General features: G+C 37.8%; 1 protein-coding gene across 3 annotated transcripts in view; it reads right to left on the bottom strand.

The window, feature by feature from the left end:
* The window catches only part of TMEM245 (transmembrane protein 245), a 78,511-nt gene that overhangs the window by 12,348 nt on the left and 39,014 nt on the right, over positions 1 to 27,149 (bottom strand). For all 3 annotated transcript variants that reach the window (XM_085052256.1, XM_085052254.1, XM_085052255.1), the window contains 3 exons: positions 20,231 to 20,353; positions 16,168 to 16,313; positions 178 to 278 (listed from right to left, as the gene is read on the bottom strand). In XM_085052256.1, coding sequence (XP_084908382.1) covers positions 178 to 278; positions 16,168 to 16,313; positions 20,231 to 20,353 — 370 coding nt within the window. The remainder of the gene's footprint in view (positions 1 to 177; positions 279 to 16,167; positions 16,314 to 20,230; positions 20,354 to 27,149) is intronic.

Here is a 27,149-nt window from a genome sequence, read left to right on the forward strand (position 1 = left end):
AGAAAAAGGCAAGGCTTAGAGGTAAGACAGCAATCAGGGCCTTCTCTCCACCCTACTCAAAGCCATATTTTCCAAGACCAGATTAAGCTTATCAGCACATTTAATATTTCTGATTCTGTACTATAAATAATTATGCAATATTATTTATAAACATGTTATAATTGTTCAAATTCTTACCAGATGGTATGAAGACTATGTTAATCCCAAATATAGTGTGAGTCAGCCAAGTGTAGAGTCCATAGAAACCAGCCATTTTGAGGGAAGCATCAAATACACCTCTAAAATGATCAAAGAAACTCTGTTAATTTTTACTGGCAAGAGGATTCTAGGAACTATGAAGATATACACACAAGCTGCTTTGAAAAACTGAACAGCCATCAGTGCAACAAGTAACACATCTCAAAATGTAACACTGAACCCTTTATGCACCTGTTCCCTCTGAGAAGAATAAATATTCACCGCATCTGTCATTCAAGGAATTTAGACACAATAAACAATGGGTTCCAGGGATAAATTCCTTGAAAGAAACTGCTCAAGCATCAGAACACATCCTCTATCAAAAATAACCTTTTTTCTATGAGAAGCAGCACCATTCTACGTACAAACTACTTTTTGTTTCCCCTTTTCCACTTCTATGTGTTCATTCATTTTCTCTATCTGCTTACCTTTCTATCCCTACTCTTTTTCATTGGATTCCCTGAGCTTTTCAGTTGCATACTAGGTTACATGACTAATAACCAAATAGTTAATCTTGTAATATAATTCAATTCTGTTGAATCTACATCCAAAGTTCTCCTCTCTTCATGAGACAGCAAACAGGCAGCTAAGTGCTGTGACATTTTTACAGCACTAGGATGTCTACACATGTGGAGCATCCCATAACTAAACTGGAAACCCAGGTTTACAGTCACAAAAATCATATACCAAACTGCTAAATCTCATTATTACATTATTTCAAATTTTCACCCTTATTTGAGAAGCACAGTTTCCTGCAATCACTATTTTAGCTTGAATCCAAGTAACCAAACTATCCCTGCGTTCCGCACCTCAGTCCCAACAGTTACATCCCTGCAGAAGAGGTGGCACACACACCCTCTTAGCAAAGATATGTGAAGTTTCCTGATGTTAAGTTCCCATCTATAACTCATGCTGATTTGTCTTTGCAGTTTTGGGAACTCTGGCAGGAGGGCAAAGAGGACAGGAAGACATGCAACAGAAATCTTTGAGCCAGAGGATGAGTGAGAAGATTTTCATTACACTTTAAAAGGGAACACAGTCTGCACAGAAAACAGCCCTTTCTGGATATTAAGTCTTTAAGAGAACAGTTTACTTCCTCCACTGAGTCCACAAAGCCTTTTAGGAAAGAAACCTTCTCTGATACTAAACTACTAGGTAGAATCTTTTCTGAACTATCAGCAAGAATTCCAAGACTCCCAATTTTTGCTTCTTTGGCCACAATCCTCATTACTATTTCTGAAGGCAGTGAGAATATTTTTGCCCTCGTCTCCTACCTAAGGGCTCACTTTTAGATTCCTAAATGACCTCAGAAACAAAATTATCTTATTTAAAATTCATTCTCTGGAAGTTATGAGTGCATAACAAACCTCACACATCAACACCACTGTTCAAAATGGGAAATTCTCTTAAGAGACTAACCAGGAACAACTGTTAGCCATTTTTCCCCCTAAAGAGGGAAAGGGAAAATACAGAAAAAAAGCAAGCTTTAAAGAATGACCTGAAGTAACAACTCTAACCTTTGACAGGCAAGAATTACGTGGTGCATCAAGAAAGGGAGGAAAAATTTACAAATATGTGGTGGCCTCAGTAAAAAAAAGCCTCAACACTTCTCAGTTTAGATAAATTGCTATAATGTTACAATGGAAAGTCACACCAAAATACATAAAATCTACAGATTTTGAAGAGTGACATACTCACTTGTATTCAAGTTATAAGAGAATAAGAACCAGACATAAAAAAAAAAAATGGCAAGGAGGAGAGAAAATCCCAAAACCCAAAGCCACAGTAACAATGCTAAATCTGAGTTTGCCTTTAAAATTCAAGATATTTTCATACTTTAGCTACTCAAAAGTCTTAATTTTCTGGATTTTCTGTGACACTTAACTCATGTCTACTCTTTCTTAGGGTATCATAGGAGCATTATATCTTTCTAAGAAGAACTTTTGCAGTAATCTTCAAGTAAATTGTTTTTTAATCAAACAGGAACTGTGGCACAAATACATCACAGTTGTCCTTGGGTATCTCCTAATTTTTTGCAAAAAGATGTTTCCTGTACTTTAGTAAAATTAACAAGGTCTTAACAATTTCTGTATGTGTGCCTCAAAACTACATTTCAATATACAAGAAGCGAGACAGGCTTCTAACTTGAGACAAGTATCTGAAGTATCAACTTCACTCGAAATTAAAATATCCACCTAGAAGTAGTTATTTTAGATTTTTTCAGAGAGACTACAAAGAAGGGAAGACAGTGCTATTACGGTAACCTAAGAAAAGACAGCAACCCTGGGGAAAAGAAAGATTGAAGGTGTCTACAAAACAAGCAGCTCTCTTAGTCTCAGCTCAAGGACTTGGCAGTCAGATGCACTAGTAGAACAGAAAAATTAGTCGGGGACTAACAGGCAGTCCTGGTCTGATGTCATTCTGAAAGTTGACAAGTATTGTATTTCAATGGCCAAACAGTGCACACCTCTGAAAGGCTGTACAACAGTACAGCATCTCCTTGGCTCTGCACTTGTAACACACACAACTAAGCTGAGAGGAGAAGGCATCACACAGTGCTGGGAAACTGGGAAGTGCCATTGGTCAAGCAGGAAATGATGCTACACTCAGTCTCATTCTCCTCCTGTCCTTCCCCTTGGTTTCTGCCTCAACTGAAGTCATAAAAAGTCATAAAAAAGGCACAGGGGATACTACTTTGTGGCAGGTGTGGACCAGGAGAACTTTAATCTCTCTGAACATTTACATTTGTTACTTTCTGGTAATTGTCACAAAACCTAAAAATCGTATCTCAAAATCTCCAGAAATTCGGATCTATTTTGCTTCATGGTAAAGGCAACAAAAAAATAATTCTGAAAACACTAACCAGAACCTTGTCTTCAGTTTGCTTCGCTACTCTGCACCTGAGATACCAGACCTTAAAGATGATGTGGTGTGCTAGTGCCAGTGCTGCATGAATTTATTACCATCTGTAAAGTGCAGACCTTCCTGGTGTAATTATGACAGTACGTAAATTCCATCTCTTAATACATTATTGGCACACATACAGCTTCCTTTTATATACAAGAGTAATTGTATGCTTCAGAAATCAGAAAATCCAATTGCTGCTCACGTCTCACTTTGGCACTGTATCTGGATGAACCACTTTACCTGCAAGAGCTGTCATCTGCAAGTGTGTAATTTATGAGCACTTCATGCCAATTTGGCATAAGGCATACTTAGACATACATATTCCATTTTACTGAGCTTTGAAAAGCGTGCAAAATTGAAAAAAAATAAAAATCAGAGGACATGGGTCATGCTTCACATTACTCAGATTAAAAAGGAAGAAACTTCTGTGAAATACTTCTGTACAGCTGCCCTAATTTTTTTTTTTCCTTTTTTGGAGGTAAAAGTTCTTTCTACTGAGTTCTTTCCCTAAGCTAGGGAATTTGCTTGTAGACTCCACAAGGGAAAGGGCCACCTTTTCATGTTATGGGTTTTGTGGGGTTTAGTGAATTTTTTTTCTCTTTTACCGATTTGCCATAAAAAGTCTAGAAGTTCCCTTCTGTTACTACTGTAGTTTATATCAAATATACGTCCACCTGAACTCAGGTTCACTTCACAAAGCCTGCAAGTAAAGTCTGTTCACTGTTATTGACACAATCAAATTTCAAAAATTTCAACTTAATGCTGCAACAACCCCAGCTGTAAAGAGCCCTTCAGCTCAGATCATGGATTTTTTGACCTTGGAGTTAATTCGATTTTTTAGATCTCTCTGTTCCCAGAGCACTGGAGGAAAGAAGAACATATGGACTGAAATAATGAGAATTTGAGTTACCAGAAAGATTAGTGTAAGTATATCATAGCTCAGAAAAGGGATTTTCTGGTTATTATACTAAATTTATAATGAAGTCATATGAACCCTGGCTTGTGAATGGGCATGAGAGTAAAAGCTAGACAAAAGTGGTATTCATCTTTGGAAAAAGTTTACAAGACATAGCATTTCCCTAAATTCCTTACAAAACACTTTACAAGCCATACAACAGTTTACAATACAACTAAAATGCAAGTTTGGCAACAGGAGCACCCTTAGCCAAAAATACTGCTAGAAAAAGACAATTACACTCTTTTGTCATCTTCTTCACACCTCTGATGTTTGGTATTTTCCCATGCTCTCTAAGTAGACACTAAAAGGATTGTACTGTATCTTTGTTGCAAAACCTTTCTGAATAGAGAGCTGACTAATTCAAAATGATGCTTTGAGAGACTTCAGCTATTCAGTTTCTTTGGAGAATACAACCATCACATTTTAAAAGCAGAGAATCCCAGGCGTAAGTGTAATTCAAAACTTCACAGCATGGTTTCACAATTTATTTCAGATCAGGTTAGCTCGAAAGTGTCCCAGGAAAAGAGCCCTACCTTTCCCCTGTTCTCTAGAGTCACTTGTCCCAGACGACCCTCTTCTGTCTACCTGCCAGCACAGTCTCCATTATGTACCATGACACTTTGTGCAAGGAGTTCAGCTGACAATGGTTTTATGATAGGCTGGTTTTACCGAAATAGCTCAGGTCTCTACTGCCCAGCCAAGTCATGAGCAGTGGCTTAAATAGCTGCATTCCCACCAGGTAAAAAGCCAGCACACTCATGGCTGGAGAACAAGAACATATCAGTGCTGTCTTATCCCAGCTGAAACACTCACTGCCACCACAACTTCAAAACCAAAGAACTCTTGGTGGTGTGTGAAGAGCTTTCTTTCTTCACACACCATCAAGATCTGTTGCTAAAGACAAGCTGCCAAGTGACAGCTAATATTTTAAAAAAGACCAAGGTATTCTTCTTCTACAATGATCCCTCAAATTTCAAGTGATCATCAGGAGAGCATTGAAGAATGAAATGACCCAGAGGAGCTCTTTTGAAAAAAATCTCTTAAGCTGTTCTTTGACTCTCTTCAAGGGTTCTGATTTTTTAGGGATAAAAAAACGACCTGCTTTATATTTCAGTTTCAAATTAAACATGAAAGTAAGCAAAGTGCACTAAGATAGATTGCAGCTATGAATAAAGCAGAAGTGGCAGGAAGTGTTTCTTGACAGAGTAACATCATCTCAGGAGCAATATAAATATGCAAATGACTTTCAGAGACGACTCCATGACAAGATTTCAACAGTTTTGCTGCTGAAATTAATTTCTTCTCATGAATGATACAACTGAACTAAACAGCTCCAACATATGCAGGCTAGTAATGACACTAATCAGATAAAGTGATACAGTCTTGTATCAAAGCATAGTTCCTCCAGATGGTAAACTGATGCAAATATTGCATACACCTCCCAAAGCAGGAGAAGGCTCCAATGACTTTATCAAAACATCTTTAAAGAGTGGCAATCAGTCTGAAGGACACAGGAGCACACAGACTTTCTTCTCTAACAGAGAAACATCTACATTCTGTGAAAAATAACAATTAGCATGTAGTCCAACCTGTAAGACATTCTACATCTGGTTATTTCTTTAAAGCACTTTTGTATTTGTCTTAATTCTATAATTACTACTTTGTAATGGTAGTTTTAGTCATATAGTAAATGTGACAATTATTCTTTTGAGAAGCACATTTGAAAGGGCCGGTTATTTCTGAATCCCATGTTCCGAACACTTCCAGATTTTTATCATGAGTAGATGATGTTTACTAAGTGCAGCATCTAACTATTCTTCCAATGGATCTTGAAACATAATATATAAAAAGTCAAACTTTTCCAGAGCAAAGGTCTGTCTAGCCAGCATCTCACATCCTGCAGAGTCCAGAAGCAGATGCTAAGGGGACAAAAGAAGTAAGACAAGCCTATTCAACAATCCCCCTTGAACATTCTTCCAACCTCTACTTCCATTTCAGGGGATATTATGAAACTCATGCAGGCTTTCTATCAATTAATCTTCAATTAATATCTCTTCTTAGTCCTCCTGTTCAATCCTCCAGATTGCTGCAACTCCAGTGTTCTTTTCCAAGAACTTACCCATGCCTACTGCCTGCTGCATGAACCAACACATTTTTTTGCATGTGCCTGTTTGCTTTTTGGTGATGCCAAGATTTTATCCTGGAAGAGATCATAAGCAGTCCAACTCAGTCATCCTTTTCCAACCAGCTCTGATTTTACAAACTTCAGTTGTATAACATCCTTTTTTCCAGGCTGAAGAGTCCTAACCAGCTCAGTCACTCCTCACAAAGAAACTGATGAATGCCTTCATTTCTCTAACCAGTCTTGTTGCCCTCCTAGCTTTTTGAGATGCAGGAACCAGAATGGCACACAGTAACTCAGGGCACAGGCAAATCATAGTGTCATACAATGGGAGTAATAATCTGTGTTTCTGTTGCCTAGGTCTGTGGTAACAAATCTTAATGGTTGATATGCCTGGCAGGTGTTATTTAAGTATTACCAAGTACTGAGCTAGCCTGAGTACCAGAAAATACAGCTCCCAAGTGATGAGTCAGCACAGCAGTAATCAGTTTATGTGTGAAGTTAGGACTGGTTCTCTTCCACATAAATCACTTTCATCTACGCTACATTTCATCAGTCATTTTACTTCCCAGACACTGCTGTCTTCTAACTGAGTTTGTCTACAGTCCTGCAGCATCCACAACTTCTCTGGGAAACCTGTTCCAGCATCTCATCACTCTCACAGTAAAGAATTTCTTCCTAATATCTAATTTAAACCTACTCTCTTCCTGTTTACAGACAATACCCCTTGTCCTTGAAAGTCTCTGGAAAGAGACGCCGTAAAAAGCCTTTATTAAATTTTGGTAGAACATAGCAGACAGATGATCTTATTAAGGGTCTATCTTGCCCACACTTCAAAAAACATGAGGAGTAAGGCAGAACTTCTTTCTGTGAAAATTCCAATAATTCTTTGCAACTAAATCATATTCACCAGCTGCTGGTATGTCTTTAAGTTCCTACTAAGCTTTACAGTACCAATATCCAGCTTACAAGTTAGTACTTCCTGGGCTCCCTGGAACATTTTTGCTTTATTTTGCCCTCGAGATTTCAATAGTGAGTTATCATCAGTAATTCCCAACGATTTGCTATTGCTCATTTAATGTTTCTTTTTTCTACAAGCTCTTCTACAGTCAGTGTAATTTCTGAGAGAGTCTGCTGTAGCTCACCCATAAGGGTTTTACAATGTGACTCCCTCCACTTACCTTCACAGCTATGAGCAAAACAGCATCAATTTACCTCCCCCTGCAACCTGCAGCAGCCTTGTGCTTGCTGAGCACTCCTTGTCATCCCTCAGCTCTCTACTTGTTGCTCTGCCGCATATGAAAAATTATACTTTGGTTTAATAGCATTTTGTGGAGTTTTGAGTAAATGAATCCAGCTGAGCACCACCACCACTTTCACACTTCAGCCTATTTCTGCCTGCTGAAGTTTATGATCCTTTCATTTATTTAGTGAAAATTTCAGCTTTTTAGAGGATAGTTTCTCATTTCCTTGGCCTTTAATATTTTGCTGTTCAGATATGCACTCTCTCTTCCCTTCAGCCTTACTTAGCTCTTAGCATGCACTGGCACTAATATTTATTATTCTCCACACCACTAGTAAGGATGTAAATTCTTTCAGATTCTCATTTTAGCTTGAAAAGTTCATGAATGAGAGTAACAGCTAGCTGGAGTCAATACTGCTTGAGATCCATTGCAGACTTATATTTTAAGAAACTCCCAGACTGTTCAGATTATTATCATAAAATTATGAAACACAAGCATGAAGAAGGGGGTGTTTTCACTGCTTGTGTTGGTGGAGACAATAAATAATGGATTGACCTTATAACTTGAAAGCAAAGTGAAAAACTAAAGCTGTGATGTTAAATCTTTGAAATATCAGGAAATCCTGAAGTTTTATATAAGACTTCATGCTGTATTCTTACACTACAACAGATCTGTATTTTAGATAGTAGGAATCTAACCACAGTTGTAATAACATATACTGCAATGTTAAATGCATAAAGAATTATTAGCTATGCAAACATAGAACCATAGAACATTATACTAAAAATAACTCTAATGGTATACTTTTATTGTTAGAAATACCTGATGGAAGATCTTTTCCCTATCTATTTAATAAGTTTTTCAGCAACCTTTGCTTTCCCATGCCTTCCAGTTAGCCTGCCTTAGAAACAAAGAAAAACTAACTGGCTGAGCTGAATTCCAGATGTAAATTAAGCATCACTTTCTTTACTGATACAGTTTATGCCATTACCAATTAAACTTTCATTCAAATAGATTTTGACATACAAATAACTTTAAAAAGTTGGGTGCTGTAGTAAAAGTAGTATACATATATAAAAGCCTAAGTGCAACACATAATTAAGGAACTAGTATCTAAGATGCAATGCAGTTACATTATTCTTAAAGATTGCAGGGAAATCTGTTTATGTGTTTAAATGTGCATGCACACACACTAACCCACATCCTCTGCATGTTTACAGATATTTTCAGTCTTAAAAAACAGTGGGCAGCGACAGATTTACAAACTAGAAACACACACTAAGGCAAACTGCTGTTAGAACATACAGGACACACCATCTGGAATATGAAAGAAGCCAATGGCAAAATATCAGCACTGTCCCACATAAAGCAAGGAGTCCTTAGTAGCCTCTCAATGTGTTTGATACCAGCCTGCAGGGCAGAGAGAACAGAACTGTCTGTTGCAGCATCAGATTATGCACTTACACAATCTTGTGAGTTAGTGGTAGTAAACTGTAAAGTTCAGATTAAATTTACAGACCCTGACATGCTTCACCCAAATTATATGTGTATAAAAATAAACATTTTTTCATAGTTTCAGGTAAATTTTGGAGTAAAGATTAAGTATGAGCAACTAAATTACTTTTTGACATTTTCTTTGAAGATCTGTTTTTCTTTGAAATATTCTTTGAATAACTGATTGAAATCATGTGTACATAAAGCAATACACAAACATCTGTGTTTAAGAACAAGTATTTTCAACATAAAAGAAAAAACAAATACAGGTAAAGACAAATCCTAGGGTGTTTTTTTTTTTTTTTGCAAATAAGAGAATATTTAAGTCTAAAGAAGTGCTGTGAGCAAGCCATGTGTTTATTGCTTTTAAAACACGTAGCTTAAAAATAGTACTATCTACCCCACTAGGATAATCAGGTTATGGTTACTGTCAGTTTGGTTTCACATATGTACTGAAACAATGTGGCATCCCTTACAAATTTACAGACCACACTGCACTTTTTTCCAGTAACTCAAATGAAGCTTTCCTTTCTTCAATGTAATTAAATATCAAAATGTAAGTGTCTGTTATTCCAGTTTTAGACTAAGCAATTATTTCATTACTGAATCATAGAACCATTTAGGTTGGAAAAGACCTACAAGATCAAGTCCAACCTTTGCCCAAACACCTTTGTAAACTAAACCATGGCACTGAATGGCACATCTGGCTGTTTCTTGAATACTTCTAGGAATGGCGATTTCACCACCTTCCTGGACAGTCGATTCCAATGCTTCACAACCCCTTCTGTGAAGAAGTTCCGCCCAATGACCAACTTAAATCTCCCCTGGTGCAGGCTGAGGCCATTTCCTCTCATCCTGCCACTGGCTGCCACAGAGAAGAGAGTAACTTTCACCCAGCTACAGCCTCCTTTCAGGTGGGTGTCAAGTGACAAAGTCCCCCCTGAGCCTCCTTTTCTCCAGACTAAACACCCCCAGCTCCCCCAGCCACTCCTCACAGGATTTGTGCTCCACACCCTTCACCAGCTTCACTGCCCTTCTCTGGACTCACTCCAGCACCTCAGGGTCTTTCTTGTAGTGAGAGCTGGACACAGAACTCAGCAGTGCTGAGTACAAAGGGACAATCACTGCCCTGGTCCTGCTGGCCACACTATTCCTGGTAACAGCCAGGATGCCATTGGCTTCATGATTAAGACAGAATCATTAAGACAGAATATTTTTCAATTCTATTCCCATCTCACAACATACACCTTAAGTAAAGCTTGAAAAATTTCAGTAAGGTCCTATTAAATGCATTCCTGTGACAGAAGATTTCAGCAAGAGATAACTCCTGCTACTAAAGAACATTCATTGCATGCAAAAACTCTGTAAAAACATAATCAGTTAAAAGTTATCTTTGAAAAATTAATCTGAAAGAAATTATTAATGTTGCAGTAAAATAAACACACATTTTGCTTTTTCTAAGCATTAGCTTAACATGCTGGAAGATTATTGTTTTCTGTGGGAATTGTATCATTGTCTCATTTTCTTCATAATCACTGCCAGGATGCCATAGCAAACCAATTAGATGTTTGAACAGCTGAGATTTTTGTTTGTTTATTTATTTGCAAGCCAGCTCATTTCAGATCTCTTTTAATGTTAATAAATAAAAGTTGATATTTCATTAAGCACCTATTTCATCCATCAAGACACTATAGTATTTTTTCATATCAGATCTTTCTTTTGATTTCGCAAACAATTTCAGCTAAGGATAACTATTTCCTCTTTAGAAATACATAATATTTTAAGTAACTTTTCTATAACCAATGAAAAATCTGATCAAATTTGAGGTGTGCATGGCAAATGAAGAAAATGAAGCAAATAATGATAACCTTTCTCAAATTGAAAACAAACAGTACTCATCTTCCTGGCATTACAGAACAAATTTCCACTAACACACGTTTCAAGGCATCACTCAAAATACTGATCTGGGTTTAAGACCATTTCACAATGTAATTAGGCCCCACCAAAAGCTGCAGTAAGTTTAAGCCACAGCCATACCCGTGTGCATGCACTCATGTGAAAGTATCGCACACACTAAATTGCACTGAGGCCGTGAGAACATGCAACTTAGTAATGTGCAATATCTCCACCAGAGCAAGCAGAATGGGAGCTTCAGGGAAGAAGGGTATGGTGCATTCAGGAAGAGAACAACATGCTGCTCAGGGAAAGGAAAATGGTTCAGGCAAAGGTGTGCATGCTACTACTTTGGAAACCTGTGAGTTGGAGAATTATTGCTTCATCCATTCAGGACAAAACCAAAAACAAACAAACAAACAAACAAACAAAAAAATTCCAGACAAGAGCACCCCCTACCTATTTCAGGGGTAAAGAGCATAATTTTCCTACTTAGGCACTGAAGTAGGTGATTCATGAACCAACTTAATTTTACAGAACCTTTCTGAACAAAGATATCTCATGCTGTTATGGGCAGATAATTATTTCCCTCAACCTTTAAAATACTACATTGTTACTTACAGTTACAATGAAAAATGTCACTAACTACTATTGAGAACTAAATCTAAATACAATGAACTGGTCCAAGTGGTCCTCATGTTTCTAAAACAAGTCATCATCCTAAAACTGACAGAATGGTGCCTAAAGAATTCCTGCAGCTCAACCTACTCTGGCATAACCCCTCTGCCACAGTCACCAGTCCCCTCCCTGTTCCTCGTTCTTCACTGGTTCTTATGGCTGACTTTAAGTGGTTTCAGTGAACGTAAATCATGTATTTACTATATTCACAGGCAACTAACCACCACTGTCGGTCAAGGGAGACTCTTGTACATGATGAAATATTACCTTTGTAATTCATCACATTTTTGTCCTGATACCCACTCATGTAATATGGAAAACAGGAAAAAAAAAAAGCTAAAAAAAAGAAAAAAGACTGAACTGTGGAGGGATGAAATGCAAAGGACAAAGGAAGAATTTATCAAGAAGAAAAAAGAGCAATGAAATGTGGCCACACCAAGGAAGTTAGAATCGGAGTGAGAAAAGACCTGAGATTGCAAACCAAAGAAAAAGGCAAACAGATAAACCAACTGGGCATGAAAGAGAAAAACTACTAGAGAACAGAAGCTCTTTTACTGCTGAAGCATTAGCAGTATTTAGGATTATTATAACTTTCCTAAATTTTTATTTCCCACCTCATTTACAGGCAATGGCACATGAAATTCCAGCATGGAATTTTAAATTAGTTGGTTGCTTTGAAAGACAACCAGTACTTCACACATCAGTCAGAAATCCCTGTGGTCACATATGCCACTAGCATTGATCTTCCTCCCAGGTTTTTTACTGTGTTTTAGGGAATCATCACACAACCACTGACCTTTCCTCGTCCCTGTAGATTAAATGCTGCCTTCCACAAGATGCAAACAATGAGAAGCAAATGCAGTATATGACAACAAAGCACACATAAGTGCTTAGTCTGAAATCATAGGAGCATTTTCATGATGAAAGTTACTCAAAATTGGGAAAACTTGTTTATGACCAGTTTGCAAATCTGTGTTTGTTCTATAGTCCAAACACTGCTGGCTCCCATCTGGAAGGTTGCTTGGAGGCAGGCCACACTGCCTGTGAGAACTGGGCAAACTCAATCAAAGGCAGGTATCTGGGGCAAAGGGAAATGCCCACATTTACAGGCACATTCACAACACAGGAAAAGACCAAACTAGCAGCAGCCCATCTCCTGGGTTGCCCTTTGGGACACCCACAACCATGCAGAAGGTGACTCTCCCACCATCACCCAAGCCCTTACTCCAGACCATCACCAGCATCAGCCCCACACCCCCAACGTTGGAATTTGTCCTGCTGAGCACACAGCAGTGATCCTACAGCTGTCCCCTTCTCCTGCCCATGCTCACCCACCTGGTTACTGTGGGAGGCTGTCACAAGGCTTGCTGAAGTCGGAGCAAGTGGCAGTCACTGCTCTCTCCTGCTCCCACTAGGACAGTCACCTCCTCAAAGCAAGGCTCATGCTTTTCCCAGCACAACTTGCCCTTGATGGAGCTGTGCTGGCTGGTGCCTCCAAGCCATCTTCCATCTTTCAGAGCTCTACCTTTGTACCACTAGGTTTGCCAAACAAGCTCATGGCTCAGGCATGGCTTGATGCTCTTGTCAAATCTCTGCTTGAACTCACCACCTGATACATGCTGCTGGTATTTTGCCTCTCTGGCATCCTGGACAAATGAATTTCCTATCAAAGGCCAGGAGGGCATTTAATCTCATGGTTTGCAGCAAGCAGTTCCACTGGATTCCACTCAGCTTCTTCAAAACTCCCATAGTGTCATCAACAGCTGCATCTACTTTTCCCCACTACTCAAGTTAATATATGTTATCTGAGGTATTTTGACAGAAACTGTGAGATTCAACACTTGGCTCAAGGCAGCCTGGAAAGCTGCTCTTACCCCTATACAGCTCATAAATCTATTTGTGTGAACTGAGAACTATCGCTGTATTTGCAAACCCATCATCAAGGGAGTTAGAAAAATATTTATAAAATTTCTAGCTACTTATAGCCCATAAAATAAAAAACAGCATAGCTTCGATGAGAGAAACTGCAATGGGAAAAGGTCTAGGTTTGTTTAAGGGTTTGCTGGGTAAGTTAAGGGATTTCTTGATCTACCAAAACCATTTGCTGATGATATACTCTTGTCTTCTCTCCCTCTTGCTCTTTTCCTTTGAAGTAAATGGCAAAGCACACAAGAGAACAGACTTCCTTGATTACATCCAAGATTCCTAGTGGTTTTCACAAACACATTTTAAGAAAAAGAGCAGCAGAAGTGACTGACAACATGGAGGATGGTTATTTTTATGTTATTTGGTTTATGAGCAACAGAGACATTAGGTCTATCTCTTGCCAGGAGAATCCCTGACCTCCAGACAGGACTAATTAGATGCTGTCTTAGCTTTGTGCACATGCTATGTCCTGCTGAAGAGTGGTGGGAACTGGAACACACTGGAACACAGCCAGTGACTTTTGAGATTTATTAACTTAATCTTTTTGGTTAACTTAAAAGTATGGGTATTTTGAGAGTGAATTCATGTTGTGTAATGCTGTCATAGCCTAATGATGAAAGCAACTACAGATGTTTCATTATTTGACAGTTCATAATACAAATGGAGCTTCTTCCATCCTATCACCAAGCACTAACATCCATTTTGCATGCCATTTACAGATGAGGTGAACAAGCCATTTTCAAGTTCCTACCCCTGCAGCAAGAACTCATCTCCAAAAATAAAGAACAATTCCTAGTTTGTGACAAAAGGGCTTGCAGGAGCAATTGTTTTTCATGTGGCAACAAACTGGGCATGCATAAACTCATAAGGAATTGTTACTATATTCTTATCTACATACTGAAGATCACAGTAAGTCTTGAGTGGAATGCAAGCTAGCTGAGAACCATTATGATAAATCCTTATGTACAACTGAGAAGTGAGGAACTCCCAAAAATCCCAGAAGAATCATTCCAAAGAATTCAAGTAAGGCACCAAGTACAGGCTCATCCAAATAAATACGAATGACTGATTCAGGCTACCTTAGTAAACACACAAACTGAACTCCCTTGTGTATGACAAGCAGCTTCATATTCCACATTCTCCAGATTCCTCAGACACTGGCTTTTTCTCATCATATTTGCAGTTACTGATGAATGCTGGCTCTTTCCTACTCATTCTCATGTGGCTTCTCTAACATTATTTTCTATTTCTTTCTTCCATTCTAATTCTGAGAAATACCTTGCTTCACCTGTGTCACATACCTGTAGACTTGTAATTGCATTTAATACAATTCTCCTCACATAGTATCCATGCCCAGATAAACCATATCCCTACTTTTTCACACTGATCCTCTCTACCATGGGCTAAAGTGAACAATTTGTGAGACAAGTATCAGTTTCTAAATCTGCTCACACTATTCAGAAAAGATAGAACTGAGATACTAACCATGTGATCAATGAAAACTCAATAGCAGTCACTCAAGAGAAAGGCTATTAATTTTTTGGCAGAATTCCAAATCTGTGGCTTTCTACCTGAATTGCCCCTTCATTTCAAATTACTACAGCAGTTAGCACTGCTGTTCAAGATCCTACACAACATAACATAACCTTCCCATTGTTAAAATGGCAAATATTTGGCAATAAGTTTGGAAAGTGCTTTAATACCTCCCCAGTTTAAAGCCTACTCATGTTTTGTACATATGCACAAGATGACACAGAAAGCAGTGGTGTAAGATACAATAGCTATAGAGAATTTAGCATAGAGTCTGTTCACTTTGCCCATGCCATCAACTTTTTTGAAAACATACACTATGACTTAAACACAGTACTTAAAATCCAGCTTATTACATTACTAGCATATTAGTGTTTCAAGCTGGTACGAGGTGAAAGCTGATGATTTCATTCATCTGTGATGAATGAACACTTCTGCACCTCTCCAAAAACGGCTGTACTGTGAAATCTTTGTGAACCATATTTAAAAATATAAAATAATCCTCCTTCAATTACAGACGTAGTTTAGAGCCAACACACAAGAATGGTGACTAAGCATGAAACACTCTGGAGGTGCAGTACAGTAGTGTACCAAGTGTTATAAGGAAAGCACTCCCCTGTTGTTCCCTTTGATGTAATTTGGTTCACGGAGATCATGAACTAGATGTCTTTCAGATGGAACTGAACTGGAAAATATACCCCAGAAGCACATGCAATACATTCCAGGTACAAATGGGTACTTATTCTCCGATATTCGACAAAATACTCTTAACTAAATAATTCTGACATGTGTACAGCCCAGATGTCAGGTCCTCCATTTCTACTGTTCTGCTGCATGAATCTGCTCCTACTGAGCTGCTCTAGCTGTTACTGCCAACACAACTGCAAACACTGCTTCCTGATGAGTTAGGGACGTCATGGGTGTAGCAGTTTTACAAAACACTAGTATTCATGACAGTACAGACCTCTGAAATTTTTTTAGTCAAGTCCAATCAAACTGCTCTGTTAACCATCAAAGGGGAAAAAATCATCAATGCTAGGTTCTTGAAAATCTTTGAGATGTGCAACTCATCTTTGAAACAAAAGCAGTTGTAGCAATAGTTAATTGTTAATTATTTGTAGTTGAACATCAAATATAAAAAAGAATTTTCAAGAAAGGGCAAGAAAATAGCAATGTACCTTATTGCTTCCTCCACAGACTGGCCAACTATATTTGAGGAGGGACCTGGCTGAGACAAAGGCGTCAGGCTTATCACCCATTTTACTGGCTTGTAATACTCATCGCTGGAGCTCAACAGATAGAACAGTGTGGTCAGGAAAATCACCTGCAAAAGAAATTCAAGTTTTAAATTAGAAGGTAATAAATACTTTACAGAATTAGAGTATGCAGCTATGCTTCAGATAGTGAATTTTACTGGAACAGAACAAGATACTCTTCCACAAGCCTGGATTTAGAAAACACACAGAGCTGAAAGAATAATTTTCTCTCCTGCTTCACAAAGGACTTCACATTTACAGCTAGACATTATAAAAGTTTTGCCTCTTCCCAAAACCACATCTAGACCAAACAACTAGAATGCTGATCAACATTCTAGTTGTGGGGCTTTTTGGTTCTTTTTCAGCATGTTTAAGAGATCAAAAAATTGCTGAATAGTTACATCTATCCTCAAAACAAACAAACAAAACAGCCCAATAAATCTGGATTGTCTCAAGAGTCATTATGCAGCTGGGTATCAGATATGAATTACACAAAAATTCACAACCACAAATTTAATGTTAAGCCGGCAATCCTAAGTGAATATTCCTTCTGTGAGTTTGATGATGAGTCTCAGCAGAAGTGATGGCAGTTTCATTGTTTCAGTTTGAAGATGAAAAAATTACAGTCAGATTGGATTAGGTTCCTCTATCTTGCAGTCAACAATGTTTCTTTTCTTTTCCTGTTAGTGGGCTCAGCAACTTCTTGGGTAAACATAAATCACAGAACTGTGTCCATCTTGAAACAGAACACCTCAAACAAGAAAAATCCATTCTGTATGCTCCAAAGGTAAACTATGGCTTCTATTTGTTTCATCTACAAGACTCAGATATTTTTTCTTTCTTCCCAAGATGAGAAAGAATTCTTTCACTTTCTCTGTATCCAACCTACTTGCATTCTAGAATAAACCACACCTTAATCTTTTTTTATGAGCCAAACAGCCTGACCTCCATAAGCCTCTTAGTTCCAAACATTTTACCTTGTTTGCAGATACCCCATGCTCTTTCCCTTCATTCTCTCTGAAGATGATAAGAAAACAAAATGCAGAAAGCACAACATGCAGTATTTCATTACCAATCTCAAGAATGACATCCGTCTCTGTTCCTAATTTCTTTACACTCAATAAAATGCTACTACCATTTTCCTCCTACTCTACCCTCCCAGACTTTAACTTGAAAGTCACATTCAACTATTCACCTTTAATGACCCCTGTTCAAAATGTCATATATTGGTTTAGGTTATATTTCATCTTTCCAGGTGTTTAGCTTCTGCCTTGGGTGATAAACCAATCTAGCTAATAAAACAAGCCATTATATTAGCAGATTTAAATAGCATGCTGTTAACATTCACTCTGAGATTAAAAAAAATAATAAAAATAATTAAGCCTTGCTTTAATGGGAAATAATCCAGCGCCAGTAGCAGTATCAGCTATTCTTTGTTACAGTTTCAAATTAGAGGATCCTAAAACTTGAATCACATTTTAACATCCTTTGTAATTCTGCAATTATGGTTATTTTTCTTCCTTGATGGGCTCTGCCATTTCTCCTAAGCTACTGTAATATCTCATGATTTCACTAGAAAACTCTGTACTGAAGCAGGCACCTAGGTGATGTTGTATCTTCCTTCCACTGAGCTCAGCCTACAGATCCTTTTTGCACATGCAGTTTTCAACACAGAAGCAGCATATTGCTCTAAGTACGGAAAGTATAATGTCTGCTTATCCTGACTGCTCTCCACTGTTTACAGAAGAAACAGTGTGCTTTCTTAAGGAGACGCAAGACAGACATACATACCTGAAGTGTAAAAGACAAAGTGATGGCTGGGAATGAAGAGCAGTGGAATAAAATGGTGTTAAGCTGAACTACAAGCTAGGAAAAGGTACAAACCCTACTCGATTTCTGCTAAAAGAAGACGGATGTAACCACAGCACCATACAAAATCAACTGAACTTTGGAATCTGCATTTTAGGAAATGACGGTATTTCCTTTAGCACAATAGGTGTAGAAATGCAAAAAGAAGCTGCAGTCACAGAATATAGTAATGTATTATCAAATGGCTTGCTGAGTCTTCCAACAAGTAGAATAGCCTCAATACTACATTCAGCAACAAAAGATACGTACTACCTTAGAGCAACTGGAGGCTGAAAGTTTTCAGACCTCCTTCACAGGATATCTGAGATACCTAAATTGTTTCCTAAGCAACAATTCAAGATCCTGCCAATGACTATGTGGAAGAATTTACCAAACAGAAAACAGTGAGACCTTTCCATAGTTAAACAGTTGATGGATTGCTGTTTCATGCTGTAGAATTTGTTCTGTAACTGAAAACATTAAATACTCTATTTTGAGGAGGGATACACTGAATTCCAGGAGAAAGCTCTGGGTAAACACTCTCCAACAAAATGATAATTCAGCATTTCCACAGATATCAAGAAACACACGACCTAATTGCTTGTGCATCAGGTCCACTGATTCAGTAAATATTTTTGTATCTGCCTTTCATATTCAATTTCTGCTGAAAAGCTTCAGGGTTTTGTTTGTTGGGAGCTTTTTGCTTGCTTTGGATTTTCTGGTTGTTTGTTTTGTTGTGCGTTTTACAGCATCCAAAATCTGTGCATTCCCTGCAGGACTAGAGATGCCCATGAGCCAAATGGAGCTTTTTCTTTTCCGATGTTTGTAAAGGAGTATGAGCAGAGTGAGTGAGTGTGTGTGCACATGTGAGTTATATACACGTGAATACTTATACATCCACACAAAGGCATAATCACACATCCATGTGCATTTGTGTGCAGATAGGAACTTGTATCAGAAGTGAAATACAAGTGATGCTTTTGTAACTAATGATCAGTTTTAAAAGTCTGTTGAGGATCTGAATACAGTCTTACCAGATCACAGATAGATGTGCTACACAGATTCACATTCCTACTGAATGTTTTGATGGAAGATGTGTCTTTCAAAATGGAGGTTCTGAACAAAGTGTCCATTATTTCCATGTTGTAGAGTATAAATTTTTAAACTTTTAATCAAAATAAAATTCAGTGTTTTAATTTTTGTTCAAGATGACTAAAACTGGACTGAAATGTAACCAGTTGAAAAGCTAACCACTTTACACATTATCTTGCTGGAAAATTTAAGTTAGTTTGTACTACTCTAAACTTTCTTGTAAAAAAAAGTTTTCTGTAGCAACTAGGAAACTTGAAAACTGAAAAAATAAGAGTACAGTTCAAGCATCTGATCTTTAAAAGAATTCCAACACAGCAAGATCCCAACTAAATCAGCTGACTGCACAGTGCCCCAGCAAGAGACAAAACTCTGCTGGCAGACAAAAGGTCAGGATCGTGCATCACAGCAACAGCATGCAATGAACTGGATATATGTCATAAGGCACCTAGAGATAAATTTTGTGTCTGAGCCTGACTGCCTTGAAATCATCGGCAATTAATACTCCAACTTGTAATTTTTGAAAGCTTTTTGGACATGGTTTTCAATGTGCCATTGGGAGGCATTTTCAACTTCATTGGGTGAAGCTGTGGACTAAGGAAGAAATAAAATATTCTCACGCAATCTTTTTTTTATGGAAGACAACTAGAGAACAAACTGCTGATTTCCCTGGAACAATTTTTTCCATCTTCTGAAAGCAATGGCTTGTATAAGGATATCCTCATGACCCCATGCCATAAGATTTCAGCAGTTACACAGGATATCACAAGTTACAGCTTCATATCTTCAATGCCTGAAACAAGAATTTCCCACTAATAGAGTGACAGGAAGACTTACTACCTCCCAATGTAAAAGTTACGTGAATCTTGCCCACTGTCTAGAATTCCCCCAAACAGATATGGACTTTGCAAATTCTTAAAGAATATTGGTATTAGATAAGTTTAGAAGATGTTTTCAATGCTTTAGGTTTGAGTTTTCATGGTTACAACATGTGCAATTAGGTTTTTCCAGTAAAATGGACCATGTAAACCAATGACATACCACTTACCACTGAAAGCACAAAATTGAGAAGAGCTGTCCCACTGTGGAAGAGGATTGTCACTAATGTTGTAACTGTAGTAAACAAGAGGCTCACATTGCGACTCATCACTATCCACAGAGACTCCAGGATCTGAAAAAGGAGGGAGAAGTGAAGACAAAATTGGGCATTGGATGCTATTAGGAAAGACAAAGAACTGCTTACTGAGTGACTCATCCCCACCAAGCCATACAAAGATGACTTTAAAAAAAAAAAAAATCATCTTCCCTCACTTCTACACTACAGCAGGTTCTATCAAGTGAAAATTTTACCAAAGGTAAGTTTCTATGTAGTTGATTACAAGATTTTAGAATTTTTCTGCCAATATTAAAAACTACTTCATTACACAAAATTGCATAAAAACCAGATGTGGTGACATTTGTTTATTGTTATTACATCACTGTCAAGCAGATCTTGTCTTGGGAGAAAAAATTCACCTATACAAAAGCAGAAATGTGAAGACACAAAGAACAAGGAGTAACATCATAAGGTAGAAACAAATCTGAAGCTTCAATCAAATAATAAAATTACTACTTCAATAAGTTTGTTTTTAAATGGTTTCACGGTAGTAAAATGTATATTTTTAATAATATCTGCAGAGAAATGCAGAAGTTGTGATTCTGAGTAGGGATGCATCACTTAGTCAAGCAATTCCGAAAAATAAACAATATGAGACAATCTACTAAAATTTGTACTGACTTGGAGAATGAATTGCTTACGGTTACATATGAGTAAAGACTAGTTTTGGTGCATCAAAAGGAGGCACATGGAGACATCCTAAATGCAATGCACAGCAGTTTCAAACAAATATCTCATCCAGAAAAATACACTAAGAATGTATTAGCCAAAGTGTTTCTAACATATGAAAGAAGCAAGATCACAAGCAAATCTTCTTTCGGATTAACTAATATAACTGGAAAAACTGTAAAAGCTCTGACACAAAAGCCCTTCTCCAGGTTCAAAGCTGTAAGTGAAGACTTCAAAACTCGCAACTGTTAGTCTTGGTTTAACAAATTGCAATTAGACTGAGTAAAAACAAAGCCAACCAACCTAAAACCAAAGAAACCCTTCCCCAGTAGCCAGCATTTGTAGAGAAGATATAGGAGTGCATGTGATCACCTCTCCTTTAGAAGTTAGTGAATCATATCAAACATAATTTATTAAGCATGAACTTGAGAGGGAGTAAGTGCTGGGGGAAATGACAGGGAATTACAACACAGAAAGACCTACTTAGTTCATGCTTCCTACTATTTAATGGGAATTATGAATGTAAAAGCTCAACTTTTGTACGGATTTTATTAGCTCCTCTTGAGAATTCAAGTAAGGTTAGAAGTGAAGAGGACACTGCTGCAAAATGTTCTCCCACTGGTACCTGTCCCTTTGCTTCTATGGATTACAAATGCATTCTGGGGGTGAAACAGTGGTGTAAGTTCATGCAGCCCCCAGGTAACATTATTATGTGCCCATTAGGTTACAAGGACTGTAAACACAGAGGACAGTGACTTCTGTGGGAATGGTTTGTAGCTAAAGCAGAGGCCTTTCAGCTGGTACTTGGTAAACGCGGTGCTATCATTGCTAACAGCAGGCCTTAAGTTGTATGCAGGATTCCCCTCCAGATACTGAAGCCTGCTAGTAGAACTTGGTGTGTGAACAGGAGCTTGGTGCCACAGGTCTTCTGTTACAATGTGGAGTTTAATCACAGAACAGCAGCAAAGGCCTTGAAAATAGGGACACAGACAGAAAACAAAGACCTCTGAAAGATGACTAGTGCTTTGAGTAAGATGGCATTGAAGATGCACACCTTTAGACCTAGGAAGACTGCTCTTCCTTCAAGAAAATGAGTTAGGAACTAAGAAAGGGGAAAGAAACCCCAACAGCCAAACAGGACAAGGCACCTGTCATGACTTGGAAAAGTAATACTTCTCCCAAGTATCACAGCATATAGTCTGGGACAGCTGTCCAGAATAAAATCACCTTATAAAAAGACAAGTTCCTCCTTAATTTGAGGAGAAGACGATGTCCATTAAGCTCCAGCTTTCCATACCTAAGAGCCCTTGAGCCAGCTCATTTAGACTCCTATGACTCAGACCATTAAAGACAACCGCTATTAGTGCCAACTACACAGCACCATCATGATGGTATTTTATCCTCACAGCTCATGCAGGACATGATTGTTAAGGACTGACCATTTAGAATGTATAATGATAAAATAGGAGACTGTAAAGCAAACCATTAGCATGAAAATTGTTGTTAATGAAAATTGTTCCAGTAAAGTTTCGCTTTAAAGAGTAAAACTAGCCTGATTTAACGTCTTCTAAATAGTAATCACAGCAATTGTTAAGACCCTCACTTGCAACACATGAGCTGAGCTGATGCTGGTGAGAGTTCATGAGGGGTCAGTTCCATCTGCCAGAGGAGGGCACACCACTGGTGGGACTGTGAAAGTTTTCTTCAAAACAGGATGTTTCTCCAGTATAGGCAGGATTTATTGAACACTTTCTCTAGAAGCTTTAGCCTGAGGGCTGACAACCAGGATTGTACAACTGCAGGTAGTTTGAATGTATCGAGTTGTTCAATTAACATCAGGAATGGTTCTCCTACACAAACACCCTCGTTTGGTGGAGTCATTGATTGGAACTGTTGAACTCGTTATCACCAGCATCTGCTTTACACTAAGTGCAGGTAGTGCCTTTCTACAGCTTTGGTATGTCTTATGAAAGCAACTGCATCTTTTAGGACTTGTCTCCCACTACAGAATGATTCCTCTTTACGCATATGTATCATTAAAATTTCAAGATACAAGCTTTTCATAGCTAGGGTGAGAAGACAGACATAGCAGACATTAATCATTACTGAATACAGTATCAGAATGTGCTCAAATACTTCCCTACCACTCACAAAATCAAATTATGTGCAGCTGCACCTAAGAGTTCATAATTCTTTTTGATTCCCAGAGCCTACTGCAGTTGAGTAGATGAGCCCACCTACTATGCATAAAGAACTATTAACACCTTATCAGCTGAGTTCTCCAAAACATACCTAAGTGTGAATATTTATACAATAATGTTACATTAATTTGGATTACTTTTCTATTATTAAACAACTGAAAACCAAACCACTGCTCTGTAAGCAGCCTTAAGGGATCAGTGTTTAAAAGAGCTACAAAGCCATACAGAATTCAGGACTCTGTGCTGTGTCACCATCAGTTACTGTGCCTTTCCAATCTGTAACAGGCAAGAAAGCACACAATGTTTTCAAGCATCTAGGGTGTCCTCTTGGCCACTTTTAAACTGGTCAATACCTGAAAATGAGGGTTAAAAAGCACTTGACCAAAACAGTTATTTGCTGAGAACTCAAGTCAGCAAACTTCGGCAAGCCAGATAAATCTATGTACCTAACTTGATTCTAAAGAACAACAGTTGTATAAAGGGAATAAAAAACTGGACACAAAGACGTAAAAAAAAATACAAACAACCCCATGCTAATTGATATATTACTGAAAAATTGACTGAATTAGCTATAAACTTATGAGATTACTTGAAGAAATTACTGGAGCCAGAGAAAATATTAGGATATGTAGTAACTCAGTGAAATATTTGAGAAGCTGACTTGATTTAGAGCACACACATCAGTCATGCCAAAGCACGGAGAGAGAAACCTAACTAAGCTGAAACTCGCTGTGTACATCTCAGTGGAAGGTCTTCTGTCTTCCTGACTGGGACATCTCTAAATGAGATACCGCCTGCTGGTGGAATGATGAGTATTCTTGTGCAAGAAGCCAAAAGATCAAATTAAGAAGACATTAGCAATGTCTCATATAACATCAAGAGAGCTCTGAGTCATCATTCACAGATTTAGCCAGCAGCGATCCACTTTCTCAATGCTACAAGCATGCAGGAAAGGGAGAAAAAGGGTGTGAATGGAAAAGCAGATGAGTGAGGAAAGAATGAGTATTTTTTATTTTTCAGAAATTAAATCTTAATGGTCCAGCTGTGTGCTGCCTATTTCATCCATCTGATAAACTACCTTACAGTGGAGCATAGGGTGCAAAATACAAGACATAAGTGAGGATCCACTCTTGCTCTCTTTGCAAAGAATGAGATGAAATAAACCACACTTCAAAAACAATCATTGATTATATCATACTGGTTTTTAACACTACTGCTTCTAATACTGGAAAAAGGCAGCAGTGCTGCTAGCACTAAAGCTTTTGGAAAAAAAAGCTAACTGATGACTTGGAAAAGCTTATCTTTGTATTAAATCTTCAGGCAATTTACATGTTTATATAGTAAATTACTTAAAAATAATTAACGTCTGTCTACATCAAACTACAGCTAAGCATAACTGCTATAATGAACAGCCCATTTTGAGGGGGGTACAGCAGTCTTCCAAGCTTTACCTGATACTCAAAATTCTGAATTGATGCATGCTGCTACAAATTAAATGAACGCCAGCAATTCCCCAGCACACCTACATCAGTGGTTTAATTACATGCTTTCAACTCTAAAATGAAAATTTCTTCCACTACGGGAAAAGCCTGAAGTGAAACACTAGCATCTGTCTTCTTTTAATGTTTTTCTTACAGCAAACGCTCCTCTTATTAAGGAGGAAGAACACTTCCTATGATTTCCATCAATGGAAAAGAGCTTATTTGCTTGTGGCTGTAATACGACACTGTCAAATAGCTGTATTTTCAGCGAAAACTGTCATCTGTTCTATTTTGAAATACTTCACAAAGCCAAGGGGCTAGCAAGACAGTTAATTTTTGGTATAGTCAATCTATGCACAGATATTTGTTACATTCAAGTAGTGTAATCATACGCATTTATTCTTTTCCAAAAGTGGAAGAAATCTCATCAGACATTAGAGCTGCATATTGGCTTCTTTACAGCTATCTCATTGTCTTTAAATTATCTATATGTTTAAAAAACTGTCCAAGCAGCTTTGGGACTGTACTGTGTCTTGCTCTACTCTTAAGAATTGAAAGCTAGCATTGATTTCAAATGCTCAAACTCACTCTCCCCATAAACAACACACTGAACCAAAACAAACAAAAAGAAAGAACAGTTTGGGTTGGAAGGGACTTTAAAGATCATCTAGCTCCAATCCCCCTGCCATAGGGAGGGTCACCTTTTCTTAGACCAGATTTAGACCATCTAAATCATCTAATCTGGTCTAAATCTCACACAAAGTTCCAAAAACACGAAGAAAGCAAACAAAAAACCCAAACCAAAGAATCTAAGCAAATGAAAAATTAAATCCCCAGAACATGCATTCCCAAAAGCACTCACATCATTTAAAATATTAACCCTTCCCAATTCAGTATGCCATTCTAATAACCCATTGGTCCACCTCAAAAGAGAGAAAGATTTTCATGCTCTGATAAGAACATAAATCCTTAATACAGTAAGGTTGTTTTGTATCTTAGGCTAGGTAAGAAACTTCTTTAAAAATATCAGACTCTAGCAAAAACTATTCTTATTTTCATAGTGTTCAAGTTTTAATGACCTAAACAAGCACAGAGATCATATTTTCATCAATTTTAATTTATTAGTGTGAGTAATACTTATGCAATGCACTGTAGATGAGCAAGCCAGGAAAGAAAATGCTGCCCAGTAAGGATGTGAAATCAGGATTTAGAACTTTATACTAAGCTGACTGGTTTACAGTCTGTCATTAAGGACATGAGTATATGGAGAAAAAAGACAGGTGTTTCCCCACAGCCGATGAGTAATGAGTTCCTGGAAATAAACAGGAAAGCAAGTCAATGGCTGGCACTTTTTACTTGAACTTCTAAACCAGATTTTAGAAGTAAAGCAAGCATGTTAGCTAGATGAAAATTTTAATATTAATGTTTTGCATTCTTAAATATTTATTCTCTTAACTTTTTTCTTCGCATCTCTCTAGCCTACTTCGATTACTGAAGCACACTTTGCATCTTGGTTTCTGAGCACTGTGCAGCAATGCTGCAAATGACATGCTCTTACCATGTAGCTTCTCCTCCTTCTGTGCCTCTTGCCTAGAAGGAAACTCCACACTGATTTTAAATCATGATATGCTGTGCATTTCCATAACTCTGCCTCAAGCATGCATGGCCAACTTTGAGAAAGTATTAAGCAAATATCATTATTAACTGAAAAGAGGTTTACTGCAATAAAGTTTCTCTCAACTTTTTCTTGTCTCACATCTTCTTCTATGGTAGAAGCTGTAACAATTTAAGCAGCAGTTGGGGGAGGACAGAAAAAGCACACATGCCTATCAGTCTAAACCAAGAACTGCCTGGAGGCAAAGACTAGCTTTAATTGCATCCACAGATCTGCTATGGTGCCAGTTAGGTATAAATAATAGTCTTCCAAAATTGAAGATACTTCTAGTTATGACAACAGCTCAAGTCAAAGATGAACTACATTGGGGATTGACTCTGTACAGTAAGCATTATGGACTTAACATGATTTTTTAGTGAAAAGACCTCAGTTTGAATTGCCTTCAATGGTTCCTAATTTCTCCTCGTAAGGTGAAAGGTCCAGTGCACTTTATTAATGAATTCACACTGTGTAAAATATTCATTCTCCACAGAACTTTCATAAAGGGAGAGAGAAATAAGCTGCTTTTAACCCAACAAATAATAATAATTAGAGGTAAAAAAAGATAACCCCCCCACTTTCATTGCTTGGTTTTGTTTTCACAACCTTAGTCAATAAATAGCTTCTTCAGTTATAACGTAAACCAACTGGTTTCTTCTTTAAAAAGAAAAGACTACACAAAATGATGCATTGAAAATCAGCTTGCAGGTGACACAGGTAACAATCTGCCACAGGAAGATGTCTGGGAAGCTCGTATCAATGAAGATGCTGAAATCACAAGAGCTTCTTTATCATTAATGTTTCTG

The sequence above is a fragment of the Lichenostomus cassidix genome, chromosome 2 (assembly GCF_008360975.1).
Source record: "Lichenostomus cassidix isolate B80296 chromosome 2, HeHo_3.0, whole genome shotgun sequence".
Classification (NCBI taxonomy): Eukaryota; Metazoa; Chordata; class Aves; order Passeriformes; family Meliphagidae; genus Lichenostomus; species Lichenostomus cassidix.